This window comes from Emydura macquarii, unplaced genomic scaffold, assembly GCF_026122565.2.
Source record: "Emydura macquarii macquarii isolate MOO-44397 ecotype Brisbane River unplaced genomic scaffold, CSIRO-AGI_Emac_v2 contig_3692, whole genome shotgun sequence".
Lineage (NCBI taxonomy): Eukaryota > Metazoa > Chordata > Testudines > Chelidae > Emydura > Emydura macquarii.
In genome coordinates this window covers 4,465,026-4,485,323 of record NW_027133829.1, presented here as the reverse complement: position 1 = coordinate 4,485,323, position 20,298 = coordinate 4,465,026, and the positions used below count along the sequence as shown (strand labels likewise).

The 20,298-nt window shown below is 41.1% G+C and overlaps 1 protein-coding gene across 5 annotated transcripts in view; it reads left to right on the top strand.

Moving 5' to 3' along the window:
• The first annotated feature begins 2,182 nt into the window (after positions 1–2,182).
• Positions 2,183–20,298, top strand: part of PDCD4 (programmed cell death 4) — a 36,501-nt gene continuing 18,385 nt past the window's right edge. The window contains exons 1-7 of one of the 5 annotated variants that reach the window (XM_067537241.1): positions 3,446–3,696; positions 4,927–5,110; positions 8,697–8,854; positions 9,658–9,769; positions 10,834–10,936; positions 15,717–16,016; positions 16,607–16,701. In XM_067537241.1, the coding sequence (XP_067393342.1) occupies positions 10,894–10,936; positions 15,717–16,016; positions 16,607–16,701 (438 nt within the window). In that variant the 5' untranslated portion in view covers positions 3,446–3,696; positions 4,927–5,110; positions 8,697–8,854; positions 9,658–9,769; positions 10,834–10,893. Of the gene's footprint in view, positions 2,304–3,445; positions 5,111–8,696; positions 8,855–9,657; positions 9,770–10,833; positions 10,937–15,716; positions 16,017–16,606; positions 16,702–20,298 lie in introns of those variants that run through there. The other 4 variants (XM_067537240.1, XM_067537237.1, XM_067537238.1 and 1 more) reach the window with 4 other exon arrangements.

Genomic DNA, 20,298 nt, shown 5'->3' with positions numbered 1-20,298 from the left:
TTGAGTTCCTTATATACCCTGTTTACATATGACAGACTACAGCCCCAGCCACTTCCTGCCTGTCTGCTCAAAGTGTGTTCACTTTCTCACACTTTGGGCTCAGCAGCCTAAACTAATCTAAATTGGTCTGAGGTATATGCACCTCTCTAGTTTAAAGTATTAGGGTGACTGTAATAATCTTTTTAAATGGGCTGGGAAATCATGAGATTATGTTAAAGTACAACTTTACAAGTAAATGAGGGCATTAAGAGAACTGAATGTCTATCACAACCCTCAATGGGGTGGTAGGTGGGGAATCAGTGATTTAACCTGCATGGGACCCAGGCTTTGCCTAGTGGGTTGAGTATGCATATATGATAGAGAGCCCCTGGAAGTATAGTGCACTATGCAGCTGCATAGATTACATAGGCTGCCTGAAAGCCACCTTTATTCTTGCAAGTATGTCCTGTGTTAAGCAGATCTGTCTGGTATCCTGCAGGGCTACACTGGAGATGCGGGGAAAGAACATAGGATGCATTATAAAAAAACAAGTCTTGTAGCACTTTAAAGACTAACAAATTAAATTTCTGTAGGCATAAGCTTTTGTGGGCTGCAACCCACTTCGTCAGATGCAAGAAATAGAAATCAGATAAGGGGTATATATATACATCCAAGGGTAAGGAACAACAATGGCAGGGGGGGGGGGGGGGAGGGAAGGGGTTAGCAAAGTCCATTCAGTTAGAGTAGATGAGGCCTATTCACAACCATTGATTAGAAGGTGAGAATGTGTGAACAGTGACAATTACTTCTTGTAATGAGATAACCATTCCAAGTCCCTATTCAGATCCAGTTTGATTATGTCAAGTTTGCATATGAGTTCCAGCATATGAGTTCTCTCTGAAGTCTGTTTTTGAAGTTTTTTTGTAGAAGTATGGCAGCTTTCAAGTGAGCTACAGAGTGTCCTGGGAGATTGAAGTGCTCTCCGACTTGTTTTTGCTGTATACAGACTAACACGGCTACCCCTCTGGAACTTTTCATCAAGGATGCATTATTATGATGCATTATCTCATTGTGATATAATCTCATAGTATCATGCTGGTTTTTATTTGACTCCCTTCTTAACAGTAGGGGCCTTTCCCTAAGCCTTCTTCACTAAGTGTTATATTACATTTTCTCGCATTTATACTGAGAAATGGTGTGTTTGATGACTTCCATTGACCTCAACACCTTCTCTGCACCCTCTTGACCTGAGTTTTTTCTTGCATATATTTAGGGTTGCTACCTATCCAGGTTTTCCCAGGATTGTCCCTTTTTTGAGATAGGGGTCCTGTGAAATCTGTACCATGCACAATAGACACTGCTTGCGGTTTAGGTTTTGTTTTTGGCTCAGCATCATCCCAGATGTCCCTTTTTTTGTATCTTAGAGACAGCCCTCCTACGTGTGTTAGATGGCATGGCCTCTGTGCCATGGGCCACAAACATTTATGGGGCTGAAGAAGAATAATTATTCCTCCATTTTAGATCCCAGTATTCAACCATGATTAATCAGGCTCTTTGGGAAGGCAACTGCCCTGGTCTCCGCCTCTGGTGAGTACATTGGCCCCCATGAGTTTTACAGAGGGTGGGTGAACAAACCAGCAATTGCTGCCTGACGGGGGTGATCAATGTCCTTCCAAAGGGGTGTGAGGGTGGCAGAACCAGTGGGCTTTCGGCCACCAGCACCATAAACTCCCGCTACCCTATGCACCAGTTTAGACCAGGCCCATACGCGGTGCCTGGCGACAGAACCTGCAGAGGCAACTGGAGTCCCAAACCCCAATGCCTCCTCATTCTAGCACCTGGGGTCCCCACCCCATCACTGGATAGGGCCCTACGGGCAGCAGAGACCCCCATCCGCCCTTTCTGTCTCCTTTTAACAGGCCTGGGGAGTTTATTCGCTCCTCCCCCCTCCTCTCCCCGGGCAACGGGGTGACGTGACCCGCCCATGATTCCTTCCTATCCCTTCCCGTTCCCAGCTGGACACGCCCACCCCTTCCGCGAGGACAGGGCCGCCCTCCCCCCTTGCCGGTTGACTACACACACACACACACATACACACACGCCTTCCCTTAATCCGGCCCCGGCCCACCCCCTCCTCGCCCTCTGATTGGCTGCGGCGGGTGAGGCGAGCCGACCAATCCGCGGCGGCCGCTCGTTCCCGTGTCGCTGGGCAGAACAAAACAAAAACAAACAGGGGCGGCAGGTGAGCGAGAGCGCAGGAAGGAGGGGGCAGAGCGCGGCGGGGCGCGGAGCGGACGAGGCAGCCCCGGGAACCGCTGCCTACGGTAACGAGAACCTCGACCTCGGCTCCGGGGAGTTTCTTCCCACCGCCCGGGAGTGGGGACGTGTGTGTGTGTGTGTGTGTGTGTGTGTGTGTGTGTGTGGAGGGGGGGGCGTCCTCAGGCGGGGAACGTGGGCTCCCCCCCCCCGAAGTCCCTGGGCTCGCTGAGGCGGGGGTGTTCTGGGCTCCACGCGCCCCTCCCGGTCCGGTGGGTGTGTGGGCTCCTTCCCAGCCCCCCTCAGGAACTCCTTCCCCCCCCCACACACATACACACACCAGGGAGTGGTGTGGGGTCCCTCCCAGCTGGGAGGGGGGAAGGTGGTGGGGTGAGGGGGCCTTTTTATTTCAGGGTTCTCCCTCCCCCCCATTTAAAATACTCCTAAAAGGAAAAAGGCTCCGAACCGTGCTGGAGCCAGTGGTCTCATCCTCCAGATACAGTCACTTGTATCCCCCCAGCGCCTCTCCCCCCCTTGTCTCCCTGGGCCTGCTCCCCAGGCGGGCTGGGTGAGGATGTGATGACAGCCACGTGCCCCCAGGCAGCCCTGGGATTGAGTTGGTGACTGGCTCGCCTCTGTCTAGGAGAGGTGTTGGGTTATAGTTTTAGAAGGGTTGAGAACTTGGCAAGGGTTTATGTTTTGACCCCACCAACCTGCCAGTCACTTTCAATTCTTGTAAAGGCTGAGCTGGCTGCTTGCTTTACCTTTTAAAAACAAAACTAACTAGCCACATCTGTATTAAAGCGACTTCCGTTGTTATTTCGGATACTTGAAAGTGCTGGTGAAGACTTTGGTTGGAGGTGGATTGGTGTTTAATTGTAACACTTGCAGTCTTCTTTTGAATAATGAACATTTTAGGCTGTTTATACACTTTTTTATATGTAACTAGCACCTGGCATTTATATAGAGCATTCTGTGCTATAAAAGTGTATGTATGTGTAAACATCAGATGGAAAGTAATCTTTTTACAGTACTACAGTGAGCACATGGCCACACACAATTTCTGCCGTAACTGTTTTCACAAGCCCACAGCCTTGAAATGTTCACATTTTAGGCTGGAAATTTTCATGCTTGGTCTCTGCTCAAAGGGAGAAAAAACCCTGGAAAGTTTAAACAACGTTTCTTTGGTTGCTTTTAGCTGTGGCTGCTGCAAAATGACTGAAGTTTAGGATATGGCATTAAAAATTAGTACCTTTGCTTGAATTTGGAGGCGGGGAGGAATACAGTTTTCTAAGTGATCGCTATACCAAGCATGTTCAGAGAAGATTTTCAATCTAGAGATTTTTATAGTTTTCTGAAGCCTGGTTCCTTGTCTAACATCACTGCAAATTCTTGGCCTGGACACATTGGTTGCTTATGTTGATCTACTAATGGGACCACTTGGATGCAGGTGATCATGAGGTATGTACCCTGCTAATGAGTGCAGTGTAAATACCTACATAAATAGAAGTGTATCATTGAAATGTGCACAACTGAATGATCTAGAAAAGCTCCTTGTCCATCAGAGATGAGGGAAATAATGGACTTGAAGGGAGGGAAAGGAAACCCTCATCCCAGCAAAGCTTTTAAAGTCATTGCAGCATTCTACAGCATTCTGCAAATTCCTAAGTTTGAATCTTTTTTTGGACATTACATCCACCTGTAATGTCTTGTATACATGTAGTTTGTGATCTCTCTGGGGCAGGGACTCCTATTTTTTCATAGAGTCTAACACAATGAATCCTTGGTCCTTTATTGAAGTTCATTGCTGCTACTATAATATACATAATAAAAATTAATTAAACAATAGCGTTAGCTGCCTCTCCAAGGAGATTTTAAAAGCTCAGTCCTTGGGTCCACTAGTGTAATGGCTGTCTGGCCCAATGAAGGGACAAAGTAAGCCAGTTTGGCTTCAGATACATCAATCAGGAATGACCTGGACAGTGAGTAAATCTGTGCTGTTTGGATCCAGGGTCCATGACCTAATCTTCTCTGGATGTCGAGGCCTCATGTTCCATTTTTAGAGTGTTATTGTTGCTGAGGATGATTTGGACTTTTAAGGAACTTATCATTGATGCTGGAAGTTGCCCGTATAGTTGAAGAAACATGGTACTGAGCAGATATCTGCTGACGTGTTGGTGTTGGATGATACTCTGTTCTACTGGAACAAACCAGTGCAAGTACTTCCACACTGCAGGACTCTGGCTCTGAGGAAGTCAGTACCACAGTAAGAAGCTGTACAGCTTGTCTTCAGCAGTCTCCTAAGCATCAAGCAAGTCCCCATTTTGAGAATGTTTTGAGGCTAGCCTCAAACATAAATTAATATGTTGGAATGTGAGAGTTCACTTTGCAGGGCTAAGGTGGCATCGGTCTTACGAGTATGAATATGCAGATGTAACCCTGTTGAACCACTTCATAGTTTAAGTAATAGGCCATTAACTTAGTAATTATATAATGTTGATGTGCGTTTCTTTGTTCATTTTAACAACTCTGCCCTACGGATCTCCTCTTGTAAATGCTCTATGAACCTGTGGTGTGCCTGTAAGTGTTATCAATTTAATGTTCAATCTGTTTTGTTTCCTTAAGTGTGTTTTCAGTAAGTGACACTGGAAAAATAGCATCTTGCTGTTGGCGCTCTCTTTGTCTTAATAGTCATAGATGCTTACTCTACTGGTTAAAACCAAGTATCATTGCTGTGGAACAGACTACTGTGGAAGTGAGACCTGGATTTTATTTCGCATCATCAATAAATTTTTTAATTTTTATCTGAGAATTTGTTTTGTTGATGGAGATTGCACAAAGAAGAAAAAAACAAAGCTTGATTTTTTTTTTTCAGGTATCTGTTTCAATTTGAATGCCAATAATACTAAAAAATGTTTTTGTTAAACGCATTAACAGTCATTCTCCCTCAATTGCTGTTGCTCACCAATATGTAAGATCCATGTGGTATACCTAACCCCCCACCCCAAAAAGTCAATTTGTGGCCATAACTTCACTAAAAAAAGAAAGTAAGTATCTGCATGCATGGTAGAGGGAAGTGGGAATGCAAGTAAGTATTTTTATCATTGATCAGTGAGGGCTGGTAACACTTCAAAGTATGTTACCACAACTTGCACACACAAATGCAAATTCAGAGTCAGCTGAGAGGGGGGTATTGTGATTAAATAATTGGACTAAGATGCAAAACATGTGGGTTCAATACCCAGATCTGCCACAGACGTCCTTGAGCAAATTAAATTAATCACTCTGTTCCTCAATTCCTCGTCTATAAAATAGAGAAAACAATATTTACTTGTATATTTGGCTAAGGCAGTGTGGTCTAGTTGTTAGAGCCCTGAATTGGGGATGCTGGAGATCTGGGTTCTGCCAGTGGCCTACTGGGTGACTTTGGGCAAGTTACATCATCTGTACCTCAGTTTCCCTATCTGTAAAATGAGGATAATGATACTAACCTTCTTTGCAAAGCCCTTTGAGGTTTGCTTAAAAAAATTAACACCAAGTTTTATATGTGCATGCGTGTGTTTGTGTATGTATTTTACAGGATATATAGTCAAACTCTGGATTTGCTGTGAGGCACAAAACTCTTGTCCTCTGTGTGAATGCGTGTGTAACTTTGAAAACTTTTTTTAATACAATGACAAATTATTTTTCATTATGTGAAGATTTAGAAAATTAGTTTGAGCAAAATAGGAGTACTTCATTTTGTCTCTAGACTGGCCTGTATTTATTATATGATAATGCCAATATGCTGTTTGTGCAGATTTTCAGATCTTACACTGTAGTAGATTACTAATAAAAGTTTTTAGTTAGGAAACGTGAAGTCATCCTAAATCCGATGTTGAATACTAGCATTACAAAGTTTAAGCAAGCCGCTTCAGCCATACAGGTTTAAAAAAACAATACCTGGTTTAGAGGGGTAGTGAAAGGAGTATTTAAAAAAATATATACAACAAGTAGAAGAAAGGGGAAGTTGATAGTAATGAATATAAATCAGAAGTTAGGAATTGTAGAAAATTGGTAAGGGAAACCAAGGGGAACAAGGAAAAATCTATGGTCAGCATTGTGAAGGAGAATAATTATATAGATTATTATGATTATATTAGGAACAATGAGACTCCTGACAATGGCATTGGTCCATTACTAGATGGAAGTGCTATAATTAGCAATAATAATGCAGGAAATGCAGAAGTGTAATAAATATTTGTTCTGTACTTGGGGAAAAAACAGATGATGCACTCTCATCATATGGTGATGATAACTCTTTCCATTTCACTGGTATCTCTGGATTATGTTAATCAGAAGTACTAAAGTTAGACATTTTAAAATCAGCAGATCCAGATAACTTGCATCCAAAAGCTTTAAAAGAGTTGGCTGAAGAGTTCTCTGGACTGCTAATGTAGATTTTTAATAAGTCTTGACGCCCTGGGAAGTTCCAAAAGATGTTGTGCCAGTTTTTAAAAATGGAAAACAGGATGATCCCGGTAATTTATAGATCTGTCAGCCTGACATCAACCTCAGGCAAGATAATGAAACGGTTGATATGAGATTTGATTAATCAAGAATTAAAGGAGTGTAATATAATTAATGCAAACCAACATGGGTTTATGGAAGATACTTTGACCGGATCTAACTTGATGTCATTTTTTAAAATGAGATTAAAAGTTTGGTTGATTGTGATATATTTAGATTTCTATAAGGTGTTTGACTTGGTGCCACACGACATTTTGATTTAAAAAAAACAAACCCCTAGAACAATATAAAATTAACGTGGTACACCATAGCTGGATTAAAAGATCGCTGATAGGTCTCAATGTAATTGTAAATGGGAGATTATCATTGAGCAGGTGTGTTTCCAGTGAGATCTTGCAGGGATCAGTTCTTGGCCCTACACTATTTAACCTATCAGTGACCTGTAAGAAAGAAGTCATCATTGATAAAGTTAGCAGATAACCCCAAAATTGGAGGCGTGTTAAACAATGAAGAAGACAGTCGTTGATTCAGAGCAATCTGGATTTCATAGTAAACCCCACCACCACTGCAGCAAGATGGAAGGAGTTCAGCGAGGAGGCTGCCTCCTCACTGATCTTCTGTCCCCTGGCTGCAGCAGGGAAACCACATGTGTCCTATAGCCCCGTGTACGCCACCTGGGTCACTAGGCAGCGGCTCCTTTCTGTAGCCAGGAGGACGGGAGATCAGTGCTCCCCTCCCTCTGGCTCCAGCAGGGACACTGGTGCCTATGGACATAGGCAGAGCACTTTGCCATGCTCCCTGCTACAGCCAGGGGGAGGGAAGCACTGCTCTCTCATCCCCTTGGCTTCAGCAAGGAGCTTGCACCTGTCCTATAGCCCTCCTCTGCCTGGATCCTTAGGCAGCAACTCCCTTCGTAGCCAGCGGGAGGGGAGTGGTGGGCCACTTTGAAAGAGACCACGGGCCACAGGTTGGGAACCACTGGTTTAGCTTAACAAAGAAAAAATGAATGGGTAACTTGATTAGTATGTAATTACCTGTATAGGGAATAAATATTTGATAATGAATTCTTCAATCTAACAGAGAAAGATAAAACAATCCAGTAGCTGGAAATTGACGTTAACCAATTCAGGCCAGGTCTACACTACAGACCTATATGGGTATAACTGCGTCACTCAAGGGTGTGAAAAATCCACTCCCCTGAACAACATAGTTATACCGACCTAGCCCCTCGTGTAGATAAAGTGTAGAAGCTCTCCCCTTGGCATAGTAGCATCTTCACTAAAGTGCTACAGTGGCACAGCTGTACCAAGTGTAACTTCACCATTGTAGTGCTGTACATTAAGACAAGCCATCAGACTGGAAATAAGGTGTTCAACAGTGAGAATAATTAACCACTGGAATAGTTTACCAAGGATCATGGTGGATTCTCCATTACTGATAATTTTTAAATCAAGGCGGGATATTTTACTAAAACATACGCTGTTCTAGGAAGGATTTTGGAGACATTCTGTGGCATATATTATGCAGGAGGTAAAATTAGATGGGCACAGTGGTCCCTTCTGACTTTGGAACCTAAGAATTTATGTTAATATATTTAGTCTGGAAGTGTAAAGTTTATGCATCTCTGGACTGAGAGTGCAGCCCCCTGATTAGTGTGAATCTGTGAGCTGTAAAGATGAGGTGCTGGCACCCATGTCAACAGTGTCTGTAGTGATGATCTTCTGAACCTGAGGGGGATGATCCCCAAGAAATGTTAGACAAGTGTCCTTTCAAACTTTCTAAATGGAAGGCAGTCTCAAGTAGATTTGTGGGAAGTCCTGTATGGGGAAAAAAGTCCTCCTCTTTGGTAGTTGCTGTTTATAATAAATGTTGAAAATATTTTTCCTAGTTCTAGTATTCTATACAGGCTCTTTATTACTGCACAATCACTGTACTTTCCTTTTGTTTTAAAGGAGAACACATCTGTAATGGAACATTCTACTAGAATGAAGAAAATTAACCTTTTAAACTAGTCAGTTGATCTCATTTCCCCTTCCTGTGTGAGCAGTACAAGAGAACACTCTTAACATAATAAGAGTGCTTCAGAACGCTCGAGAACTGAATGATTGAGGTAATTCTGAAAGAAAGACACTTAAATGAAGTATTGGATGGCATAGGGGAGAGGACACTTCTTTACTCAAGGTTAATTGTTTGAAATTGGGGTCTGACATGAGAAAATTGGATTATACACAGAAATCACTGTAAAAAAGGCAAGTTTTGCATCTTCAATCACTGATGATTCATCACTGTACTCAATAAGTCTGTACCAGGCAAGTGAACTAGACGCAGTGTTTCTCAAATTACTCCAGACACAAAGAAGGGTGATCAAATAAGTTTATGCCCCCTCCGCCGCCACACAACTACATATACTGAAAAAGAAAAACCAACATGCAACTCTCACTAAATATGAAAAGCAGCAAGGCATTGATTGAAACAGAGCCCATGATCCATTGTAATAAGAGCAAAAGCAAAACTGCCTTGGTGATCGATGCTTGCAATTAAATATGCACACCGTGTCGTAGCAAACGGATTAACGTACAGGTGGCAACGACTTTGTATAATGGTTTGCAAGCTTATCAGAAATCCATCCAAATGCACAGTGCCATCCCGAGTTCAATGCACAGTGCCAGCTGAGGACCTGATCTGTCTGGAGTGATCAGCTTGGCTAGTTATTCATGGCGGCGGGTAAAATGTGCACAGTAAGGTTTTTGGTTCTCTCTCCCTTCCTCCCCTCCCCCCAAAGCTTCTTATGCCCCCCCGTCCGAATACACTCTGCCCCCCGGTTTGAGAACCTTCGAACCGGAGGAGAAAAGTGGGGAGGGTTGATGTCATCTAATGTCACAAACTTGCCACTCAACAATAAACTGTTTGCAGGGCAGCACCAGGTGGAAAGGGGAGAAGAGAAGAGCCATTGAAATCTCATGGGAGAACTACATATATCAATAACATTCACTAGACTACAAAGTGATTCATGAAAACTTTGCAGGTAAAAATTAGTGCAATAAATGACAATAGCCAGTATATCTTTGTGTACTGCCGACCTGATTCACTTGCGTATTGTAGTCTTACTGGCTGAAATCTTTTAAGAAAAGGGGAGATAGGTGATGCCTTCTCTTTCAAAATCTCATTATTCAGCTGTTTATAAAGCAGCAGGAAAGGGAATGGGAAGGGAGGAGAAGAAAATAACAGGAATCTCTCTAGAATGAGGGAACTTGTTCACCTTGGCTCTCTGCTAACAGAATACACACACAAAAAAAGAGCAATCAGAACACTCATGAGAGAACGCAGAGGTGAGAGCTTCACAAGTGTGTGTACTTGTGTAGAATAAATTTTATATAGGCTCGATCTATGTTGGGCTGGGAGGCAATAAATTACAATGCATGGTAAGGCTTGTCTAGACTAGAAAGTTATAACGCTTTAACTATAGTGGCATAGTTAAAGCAGTACAACTCGCGTAGTGTGGATGCATGTATGTTGTAATAAAGGTGCTTTATACCCACATAGATAGTCCTACATGGGAAGGGGAATTATTATACTGGAATCTGTCACTTTTATGTCAGTATAACTATGCCCCCACTAGGGCTTTTACCAGTCTAACAACTACACTGGTTTAAAAAAAAAAAAAAAATCACCCCCCTCCCCCCCCCCCCCCCCAACTGACCTAAGTCTACCCTTAAAACTTTTAAGAGTAGACTTGACCTTAGTCTTGGTGTCACAGTTCTGCACTGTTATTTATCTGTGCTGTGTGTAAGTGGTGCTCTCTGTTATGTTTTTACCATCCCATGAATTTTTCACTGGTACCAGCAAGTTAATACTAATATAACCCACACACCCTCCCTTCCCTCCCCGTCCCCCACAAAAATACACCAACCATAATACTTGAATTTGAGTGAAAATGAATGTTGACTAGGTGAAAGTACTCTTCACATTCTATCTCAGACTTCAGTCCAGTGGAAAAATCAAATGTATTTCTGTACTCCATGTAATTGCATTGACTGCTTGTATTTAATTTTTTTTGGTAAGTGTCATGTTGATTTTTTTTCTTTTTAGGCCTGAAAGCATTAAGATTTCTGTTTACAGACAGTTCAGTTGAAGTGCAATTAAACAACTATGGAAGTAGAAAACGAGCAGACATATAATGTTAATCCAACAGGTACATAATGTATTCAGTTTTTGTATTTAAACTATTGTTTAATTGACACTGGAATTGCTTGTGTTTTTTAAATTGCATTGTGGTGGCTTTCTTTATAAACATATTTCTTTAAATATCTTCATGACAAACTTGGAGAAATAATCTATTTAGAAAATTTCTACTAATTACATTATATTTGCTGCCTGATGTATTTATTTGTAAAATTGGGATAATTGCATGCAAATAAAATTTTTGTTCCTTTGGAGTTCATCTTCTCCTTTTTGTTTGTTTTTATTTGCAACATCCCAAGTGGGTGCTTGATTAGAATACTAGATGATAGTGACTTTGAAGTCATAATCATCTGATGTTATAATCACTATCACAGCAACTAGTTGTGATGTCACAAACAGAAATGACTTAGGTCAAGATTAAGCAAGAGCAAATAAACTCCTTAGGAGCAGAGATTTTTTGCTTTCATGTGACTGTCCCAGGATTAAAAGCAGAGGAAACAAATAATAAGACCATTACAATAGAATGGCCATACTGGGTCAGACCAATGGTTCATCTAGCCCAGTATCTTGTCTTCTGACAGTGGCCAGTGCCAGATGCTGCAGAGGGAATGAACAGAACAGGGCAGTTTTCAAGTAATCCATCCCCTGTCGTCCAGTCCTGGCTTCTGGCAGTCGGAGGTTTAGGGACCTATCCTCTGTGAATTTATTTAATTCTTTTGTGAACCCAGTTATAATTTTGACCTTCACAACAACATCTGGCTAGGAGTTCCACAGGTTGACTATGTGATGTATGAAGAAGTACTTCCTATGTTTGTTTTTTAAACCTGCTGCCTATTAATTTCATTGGGTGAAACCTGCATTCTTGTGTTATGTGAAGGAGTAAATAACATTTCCTTTTTCACTTTCTCCACATCATTCATGATTTTATAGACCTTTGTCATTTCCAAGCTGAACAGTCCCAATCTTTTTAATTCTCCTCATATGGAAGCAGTTCCATACCCCTAATCATTTTTGTTGCCCTTCTCTGTACTACTTCCATTTTTAATGTGTTTTTTAAATGGGACTACCAGAACTGGATGCAGTGGGCATATCATGGATTTATATAGTGGCATTATGATATTTTCTGTCTTATCTATCCTTTTCTTAATGGTTCCTAACATTCTGTTAGCTTTTTTGGCTGCTGCTGCACATTGAGCAGATGTTTTCAGAGAACTATGCACAATAATTCCAATATCTTTCTTGAGTGGTAACAGCTGATTTAGATCCCATCATTTTGTGTGTATAGTTGGGACTGTTTTCTAATGTGCATCACTTTGCATTTATCCATATTGAATTTCATCTGCCATTTTGTTGCCTGGTCACCTAGTTTTGTGAGATCCCTTTGTTACTCTTAGCTAGGTCCAAAGCTGACTGCTATCTTGAGTAATTTTGTGTCATCTGCAGATTGCCACCTAACTGTTCTCCCTGTTTTCCAGATCGTTTATGAATATGTTTAATAGCACTGATCCCAGTACAAATCCTCAGGGGACTCTGCTGTTTACCTCCCTCCACTGTGAAAAATGACCATTTATTCCTACACTTTGTTTCCTGTCTTTTAACCAGTTACTGATCCATGAGAGGACCTTCCCTCTTATCCCATGACTGCTTGCTTTGCTTAAGAACCATAGGTGAGGGACCTTGTCAGTCTTTCCGAATGTCCAAGTACATTGTCCGCTGAATCACCCTTGTCCACATGCTAGTTGACCCCCTCAGAGAATTCTAATAAATTGTTGAGGCATGACTTCCTTTTACAAAAGCCTCTGTATTGCTAAACTCATCCTGATCATAAAGTTAATGTGGTAGAAGATGAACTGATAGTACTTGCTCAGTAAGTAGTATGAGTCTCAGGCTTTTTTTATACTAGGCAAGTGGACTGACTTAACTAGCCAATGTAGGTACACTTTAAGCAGATTAATCCTTGCTTAAATTGCTTTAGATTATCAGTTTTAAGATAAATTTATATAAGCAAAGGTTACATTGTTTGTGTGTCTAAATTAGGGGTTTCATCAGTTTAATGAGATCAGTTTTACTAAACTGTTTTTTTTTTTGTTTTGTTTTTTTTACTATGGGTAAAAGCTGAATGATCATAGAATGCTTTCCATTGCAGTGAAACTGTATACAAAAGGAAATCTTTTTCTATTTGTACAGAAACTATTTATTTAATTTTTAAACACTTTTTAGAGAGAGAAAACATCTAGTTACTCTTTGCATTAAGTGTGGCTTGAGTTTACCCAGCTCTGTGGTGGAAGGCAAGACTATGGAGCTTAAAACATACTCGTAATTGCATATGGCACAGTGCCAAAACTAATACTTAATTGTTTAACATATTCTTCATCTAATGAATTTACAGATGCTCACTGTGCTCTAGTTGCTTACAGAATTATAAAGGTTAGGTGTATGTGGACAAAAGGGGAAAAGTATTTTCTCAATAGACTTTTTGTTCAAATTCCAGGGTTTTTTTTGTTTTGTTTTGTTAAAGTCACTTTGGGGTTGATAGTAGGTATATGATGTTTCAGCATTGTAACAGTGTTTTGGAGTACTTCTGGGAAGAATTCCACATTACTGATCTAGAGACTGAGACCAGAGTTGGATGACCATGATGGATTGTAGCTTCACTCTCTCTTCAGTAGTAGGGACAAAGCTGGCTCAGGGTAATTCTCAGTTAGTCTCTTCCTGAGAAGCAAGAGAGCAGAGATTGCTAGGAAGAGTAGTTTGCAGCAGCTGAGTTGTAGAGCTGGGCTGGGGAAAGGCATTGTGGGAGATAAATAAACCCACCTTTTTTCTTCTTAGTTTTATGCAATTCTGTTTTACTTTACAAATATGTTGGCCGAACGTGTATAAAGCCCAAGTTAGGGGGAATATCTTTCACAGACAAGGATCTTGTTCTTTTGTTTAGCTTGCTCTCGGCATGAAAGGAACTATTTTAAAGACAATAATTAGTGGAAAAAGGTGATTTACAGTTAAATGGTAATGCAACCATTCTATTCTTGCATTCAGAACTGCAAACACTGATCTCAGCATTATTTAATTGATGGCAAAAAGAAACACTTGCATCAAGTTTTCTTCCTTTGTAAATGTGTATATTTACATACTGTAGTCTTCTTTGATGTTGGCAGATCCTTTGAAGTTGGAATTATTCATTACTTCATTATTGCATTTTGTTTTCAAAATGACCTTCCATAAAACTGCTTAGTTTTGAAAATATTTCAGTTCTGAGAAACATAGCCAAATGGAGATTGCCACATAGTATTTACTTTAATGAAGTAACATCACCTTTAAAAAATACTAAAATGTGTACTTGAATTTTAATGCATGTGGAAGTGCTAGGTTGATAGCTGTGCAGTTTCTTCTGTTCTGCAGATGAACAGAAGACTTTAAGTACAGGCAGAGATGTTTTCAAGGGTCTGTTTTTTAAAAATATAAAAAATGCTAAGGGCCTCACTCTGCAAACCTTCGGCATACAGATCTCCTCTTGGAGTCAAAGGGGGAAATAGGTCACAAAGGTCTTGCAGGATTGGGTCTTAGTCTTTTTCAAAAGTTGTATTTGGTTATGTATGTATTTAATTTTTAATGGTGGGGAAGAATAATCTTGTTTGGTCAATTGACTTTTGTCAGGCAGGGTGCCTGGCAGGACAAAGGGATAATGTTTGCTACCAAAATTCTTGGGGATATATTTTAGAATATATTTTTCTAGCACTAACTTTTTAAAAGGAAAAATAAAACTTTTATCTTTCTTAATTTATCACATATTCTTGTGATCCTAAATCATTGTTTCCTCAGCTGCTGGTCAGTATTTAAAATTCCTCAATTTGGTGGCATCCTGACTGGTGATTTAGAACAGTTTTCATTCTGTTACAATGTTCTGCTAATGTTCATTCTTGTAGTGCATATTGCACTGGCAGTTCTATTTGCTTGTTAATCGAGAGATGAGTGGACAGAGGGATGATAATCATGAATTAAGATTTCTTGTACACGTAGTTGGAAAACTAAGGTTTGCACCTTCAAGCCTTATTATTGAGTGTGTCTCTTACTTGAGAGTATGATCCCATTTACTGCAATGAGACTATGCATAGGTGTTAGCATTATGTCTGGGAGTGTTTGCAGAATGAGCCCGATGAAGTATAGTGAAACACTTTCTATTTTATGCCGTTGCATCGAGGCAAAGACTCCCGTTTTTTGTTTGATTTTTTTTTTCTTTTAAAGGTGTGTGACTGTATATCAACTAGTAAGCAAGTTCTGCATCGGTGGCATGCTGTGAAACTTCTAATTGCAAGTGTACTCTTGCAATTATTATCTCATTGCAGGCAGTGGAATTCTATGAATTTTACTTAAAGAAAATAGATACATTTTCTGGGTTCTATAGACTTTACAAACCAAAGTAGCTCCATGCTTGTTAACAAAACATCGTTAGTTGGTTTATCTATTGGTAAATTATTTGTTCAATTGCTCTTCACGCACCCACCCACATGTTCTTTGGCATGTTATATGGGTAGCCTATGCAGAGGAGCAAGAGGGAGCTTTATTCCCCATTATGCCACAGCACAGGCATGTAGAAAAACAACAAATTTAAAGTAATTGGAACGTGATCAGGGACTCTGGTTCAGCAACCTTTCATCTAATATTTCTTTTATATTACAGGTTTCCATTTTAAATGTGGAGTTTTTTAAAATCATGATGAATATTTATAGAACTTCTACAATAACTGCTTATAGCGGTAACTAGATTTTTCTTTGTGTCTTTTCTCTTTTGAGAACTTGATCATCTAAGTGACACTCCATTTTCTGGTGATGAAGAAAATGGTGGGACTGAGGAAATAAAGACTGAAATCAATGGAAATTGGATACCTGCATCTTCCATTAATGAAGCTAAAATTAATGCTAGAGCAAAGAGACGGTTAAGGAAAAATTCATCTCGAGATTCTGGGAGAGGAGACTCTGTTAGTGATAATGGAGAGGCAGTGAAAATTGGAGTCACTGCACCAACTAGTCCAAAGGGAAAGTTACTGGACAGACGATCCCGGTCTGGAAAGGGAAGAGGACTACCAAAGAAAGGTTGGTATAGCATACTAAGAAGGGTCTTTGTTTGTGGGGTTTTGTCTAATGGCATATTTTTCCATTTGGATTCTCTTCTCCCTAAACAGCATTTTCTGTTTATCATCCCATTCAGTAGTTCTTTTTATAATGGTAGTATGGGGAAGGCCACAGCAGGTAGTGATCTTCAATAGGAGACACAGCAGGTAGTGATCTTCAATAGGAGACACATGCATTATTATTATACCAATCACAATCAACTTCTTTCTTTAGGATACTACTTTGTTGTTATCATAATGTACAGGGCAATCTACAGATCTTGAAGTTTTATGATGGAGAAATTAAAGGGAGTATCCCCCATATAAACTTAAAAAATAATTATTTCAACATTCAGCACTCTTCATGTTGCTTACAATTTCCTGACTGAAGTGGTGCAAAATCCTAATGGCTGGGAGTGGAAAAATATTGTGCAAACACTTCTGCATATGCTGGAAAATCTGAGGCTTACACACATGGTCCCAAATGAGGTATGATGGTATGGAGATGCTGGGTTGAGCTCAAAGTATTTATGATAAGCTGGCTTTCTCATTCACTTTTGCATGTTTTGCCAGGTGGTGCAGGTGGTAAAGGTGTTTGGGGTACACCTGGGCAAGTGTATGACTTGGAGGAAGTGGATATTAAAGATCCCAACTATGATGATGACCAGGTCAGCAAATGTTTTGTATATGGTGTAAGTTTGAGGTGAAAATGGCCTTTTTATTCACTGTAATTGATGTGACATTTGTAAAGGCTTGATCCTAAAAGTGTTAAACACTGTGTCGCTTATAAAGTGCATACTTAACTTTAAGCACACAAGTAGGCCCATTGACTAGCAAAGAGCCTGGAGTATCCTGTGAGGGTGGTCTTGGCTTATCTAGTAAGACTACTCCATGCTTAAATTAAACATACACTTAAAGTGCTTTGCTGTGTCAGGGTCATAATACTTAGCACCTTGCAGGATTAAGCTCTAATTGTGTAAAAACTGATTTTATATTCAAGAAAAAGGTTTGTTTTAGTCTTTTAAATTATAATTAATTTGATAGGTTTTTCTTAATCTTTTAATATAAATGCTGTAGAAAAGCCTATATTCCTTTATTGGTTTTAGTACAAAAGTAGTGTTCACATATATCATCAGGGTCTCTTATTACGGTAATATTTTGCAGAGTTAAATTGGCATCAACAAAAGTGAAAACATAAATTTTCATTTTCAATATTTAGATATTATTAGTCTTGGTACTGATTTTTAAGGTGCCTATTGCAGCTGGATCAAAAGAATAGTAGATAAATCACGTTCTTGGCATATGCTTTATGCTAAAGACAAAAAGGTACAAATGCTAAATATGCTTGGTAGCTTTTTCTCTTCTTTGTTTTAAATTATTAGACGTGAACACTAAATGCTGCATGTCTTCAAAGGAGTTCAAAGCCAGTACAGCTTTTTAACTCCTTCTGCAGTTGCTCATTGTACAAACTACGTGCAGTTGGTAGGGGGAAAAATCAGTCATATGTTCCTATCATCTTCAATATTTACGTTGAACCAAGATAAAATCAGTTTTAAGGTGGAACACTGTGGTTCTCTAATACAGTGATGCACATCAAATCTAGGAAATCAGTTTAATGTTTTGCTTTTGAAAGTAAAATATAGATCTAGGGGCTGAAGTCAGAAGATCCTTTAATAATGATGTTGACACCACTATCCACACTGTACCAAAACTTAAGTGGGCATATCTTGACAACTAAAAAGAGATATTCATAAGTGAGTCACTGTTGTATCTTGGCTCTCTAAATTAGTGTATAGTAGTTTGCTGATGCTTGAGAATAGATAGTCCTGAATATAGGGCAACAGCCAATATTTAAAGAGCCTATTCTCAAGTACGGCTTTCCCTTCCAGTGCTTAAAGTTCTGGGGATCACAAGGAGTTGTAGACCTGGTTTTAAAAAAAACCCCAAAATTTAAAAATCAAGCCAAACTGCTGAGGGGAACACTTGAAGCACTGTCTTATCAAAGCTGCTACTCCCAGATTGTCACAGACACCCTGGCATGCTTTTTTCAGACCATGCACTGGTTTCTCCTTTAGCTTCCCCATTAGGCGGCACTCTTCCCTGTGCTGGTTCTCCTGTACATGGAGGCTGCAATACTCCTCTGAACTACAAATGAAAACCATATTAAATGTGCAGCATGGACAGTGGTTATGGTGATATTTGGTCCAGGACACTAATAGATCTATTTTCCCTCCACCCAGACATCAGCTGTTACAGAATTGTCCATCCATCCCATTCCTTCCTCTCTCTCTCTCTCTCTCTCTCTCTCTCACACACACACACACACACACACACACACACACACACACACAGAGAGAGAGAGTGAGAGAGAGAGAGAGAGTGTGTGTGTGAGAGAGAGAGAATATTAGTAGGCTAGTCTGTGAGGAGTGGGGGAACTAAGGGATGTGTGAGGAGTGCTGGCTGTGCTAGAGTTCTGCACGGTGGCCTGTTGCTGCATGATCTCTTCCCCCTTGTGAGTGCCTCTAACTGACTTTACCAAACACTCTGAAAATTAAACGCCCAGTCCTTTTCCTCCTGCACACTTTTACTTGTTAGTGGCTGTCTGGCCATGTAGCTATTTGTTTGGGAAGAGGAAAAACAGGCTGCTTCTTTATGGGTGGGGAGTAGTTCCGGGAAAGGATGCAAAGTGTCTGGTTAAACTTAAGAGTTGTGCAGAGCTGGATATGAGTTCCTGTCTCCTTCCCTTCCATGTATGGTATACAAAAACTTTTCTGGCACGATACCGTTAGAAACAAAGTTCTAGATGTTTATAATGTTGGAAGTTATAATGTTACTTAGGCCTGGTCTACACTAGAGACTCTTGACGACAGCTTTTTGTGCCAAAACAGTGGTGTACACACTGCATTTTTCCCCCCCGGCTGACTCAACTCCCCTGATTTTGCGACAAAATCAAACCACCTCGACAAGAGGTGTAGAGCTTTTTGCACCAAACGTTTAGTGACAAAACATCAGTGTAGATGCTGCAGTTGGTTATGTTGCAGTAAATGACCTCCAGGAAGTGTCCCACGGTGCCCATTCTGACCATCAGTTTGAATTTCACTACTCTGCAGCCATCTGCTCCCTCCCCCCCCTTAAAGTCCTGGGAATTTTTGAAATTCCACTTGCTGTTTGGCCAGCCTGGAGAGCTCACATCTCATCTTCCCAGCTGACCATGGAGGCTTGACGCACCAAATGCTCTCCTGCTTGGAGCACACTGGAGCTTCTGGATCTGATCAGCATTCGGGGAGAGGAGGCTGTGCAGTCCCAGCTCTGCTCCAGCCAAAGGAACTTACGTACGTACGGTCAAATTCCTCGTTTAATGGTGGAGAAGGGCTATGAACAGGACATGCTGCAGTGCCATGTGAGAATCAAGAGCTCCGGCAGGAGTACCAAAAGGCTAGGGAATAGCTCTGTTGTAGAGCCAAAGACCTGCCGCTGCTGTGAGGAGCTGGAAGCCATCCTCAGCGGCAACCACACCTCCACTGCCAAGAGACCTGTGGATACCTCCACGGGCCTAGGGGTAGTGGACACCGGACTCAACCCCAACAAAAGTCATAAACGAGGAGATTGAGTTGGAGGATGATGTGGAGCAGGGGACCGGGTCGTTTGCTGACATGGGGAGCCAGGACCTCTTCTCGACGCAGGAGGGTTTGAGCCAGTCCCAGCTCTACAGCTCTGGTGTGCAGGATGCAGTAAAGGGGAGCTCGGGTAAGTGATTTTTTTTGAGCTAATGCTGCTCGGGTACATGAGGTACTGCTGGTTGAAGGGATAGAAATGCACAAGAGTAGCTGTTTGCATATGCTTCTCCTTCCCCTGTTTAGCTAGGCAGTGTGGCATAAAAGCATGTTAATGCACACCGAGATTTCATGGGAATCCTCTAGAGAGATCTCTAGGAAACTTTCCTGTGGTACACACCAATCCTCTGTCGGAGATTCCTTGGCAGAGCTGCTTTGCTTGTTCCTCCTTTGTAGGAAACTTTCCCACGCCAATTGGAAATCACTTATGAAGGGATCAAAGGCGAGCAGCATAGGGACCCAGTTTGAAGCTGTTCGCGTGGAGGAGATGCACCCTAGCATCACTGCTTACTTTCAGGAGTGAGATATCAGCCTCTATGGCCCCACCTGTGGAAAATGGTGGCACAATTTGAAATTTTGTCCCCATCTACTTGCCTCCATACCCCAAACAACCACCCAGAACCTTTTCCTCAGCTTGAGTGCTCCCTTGCC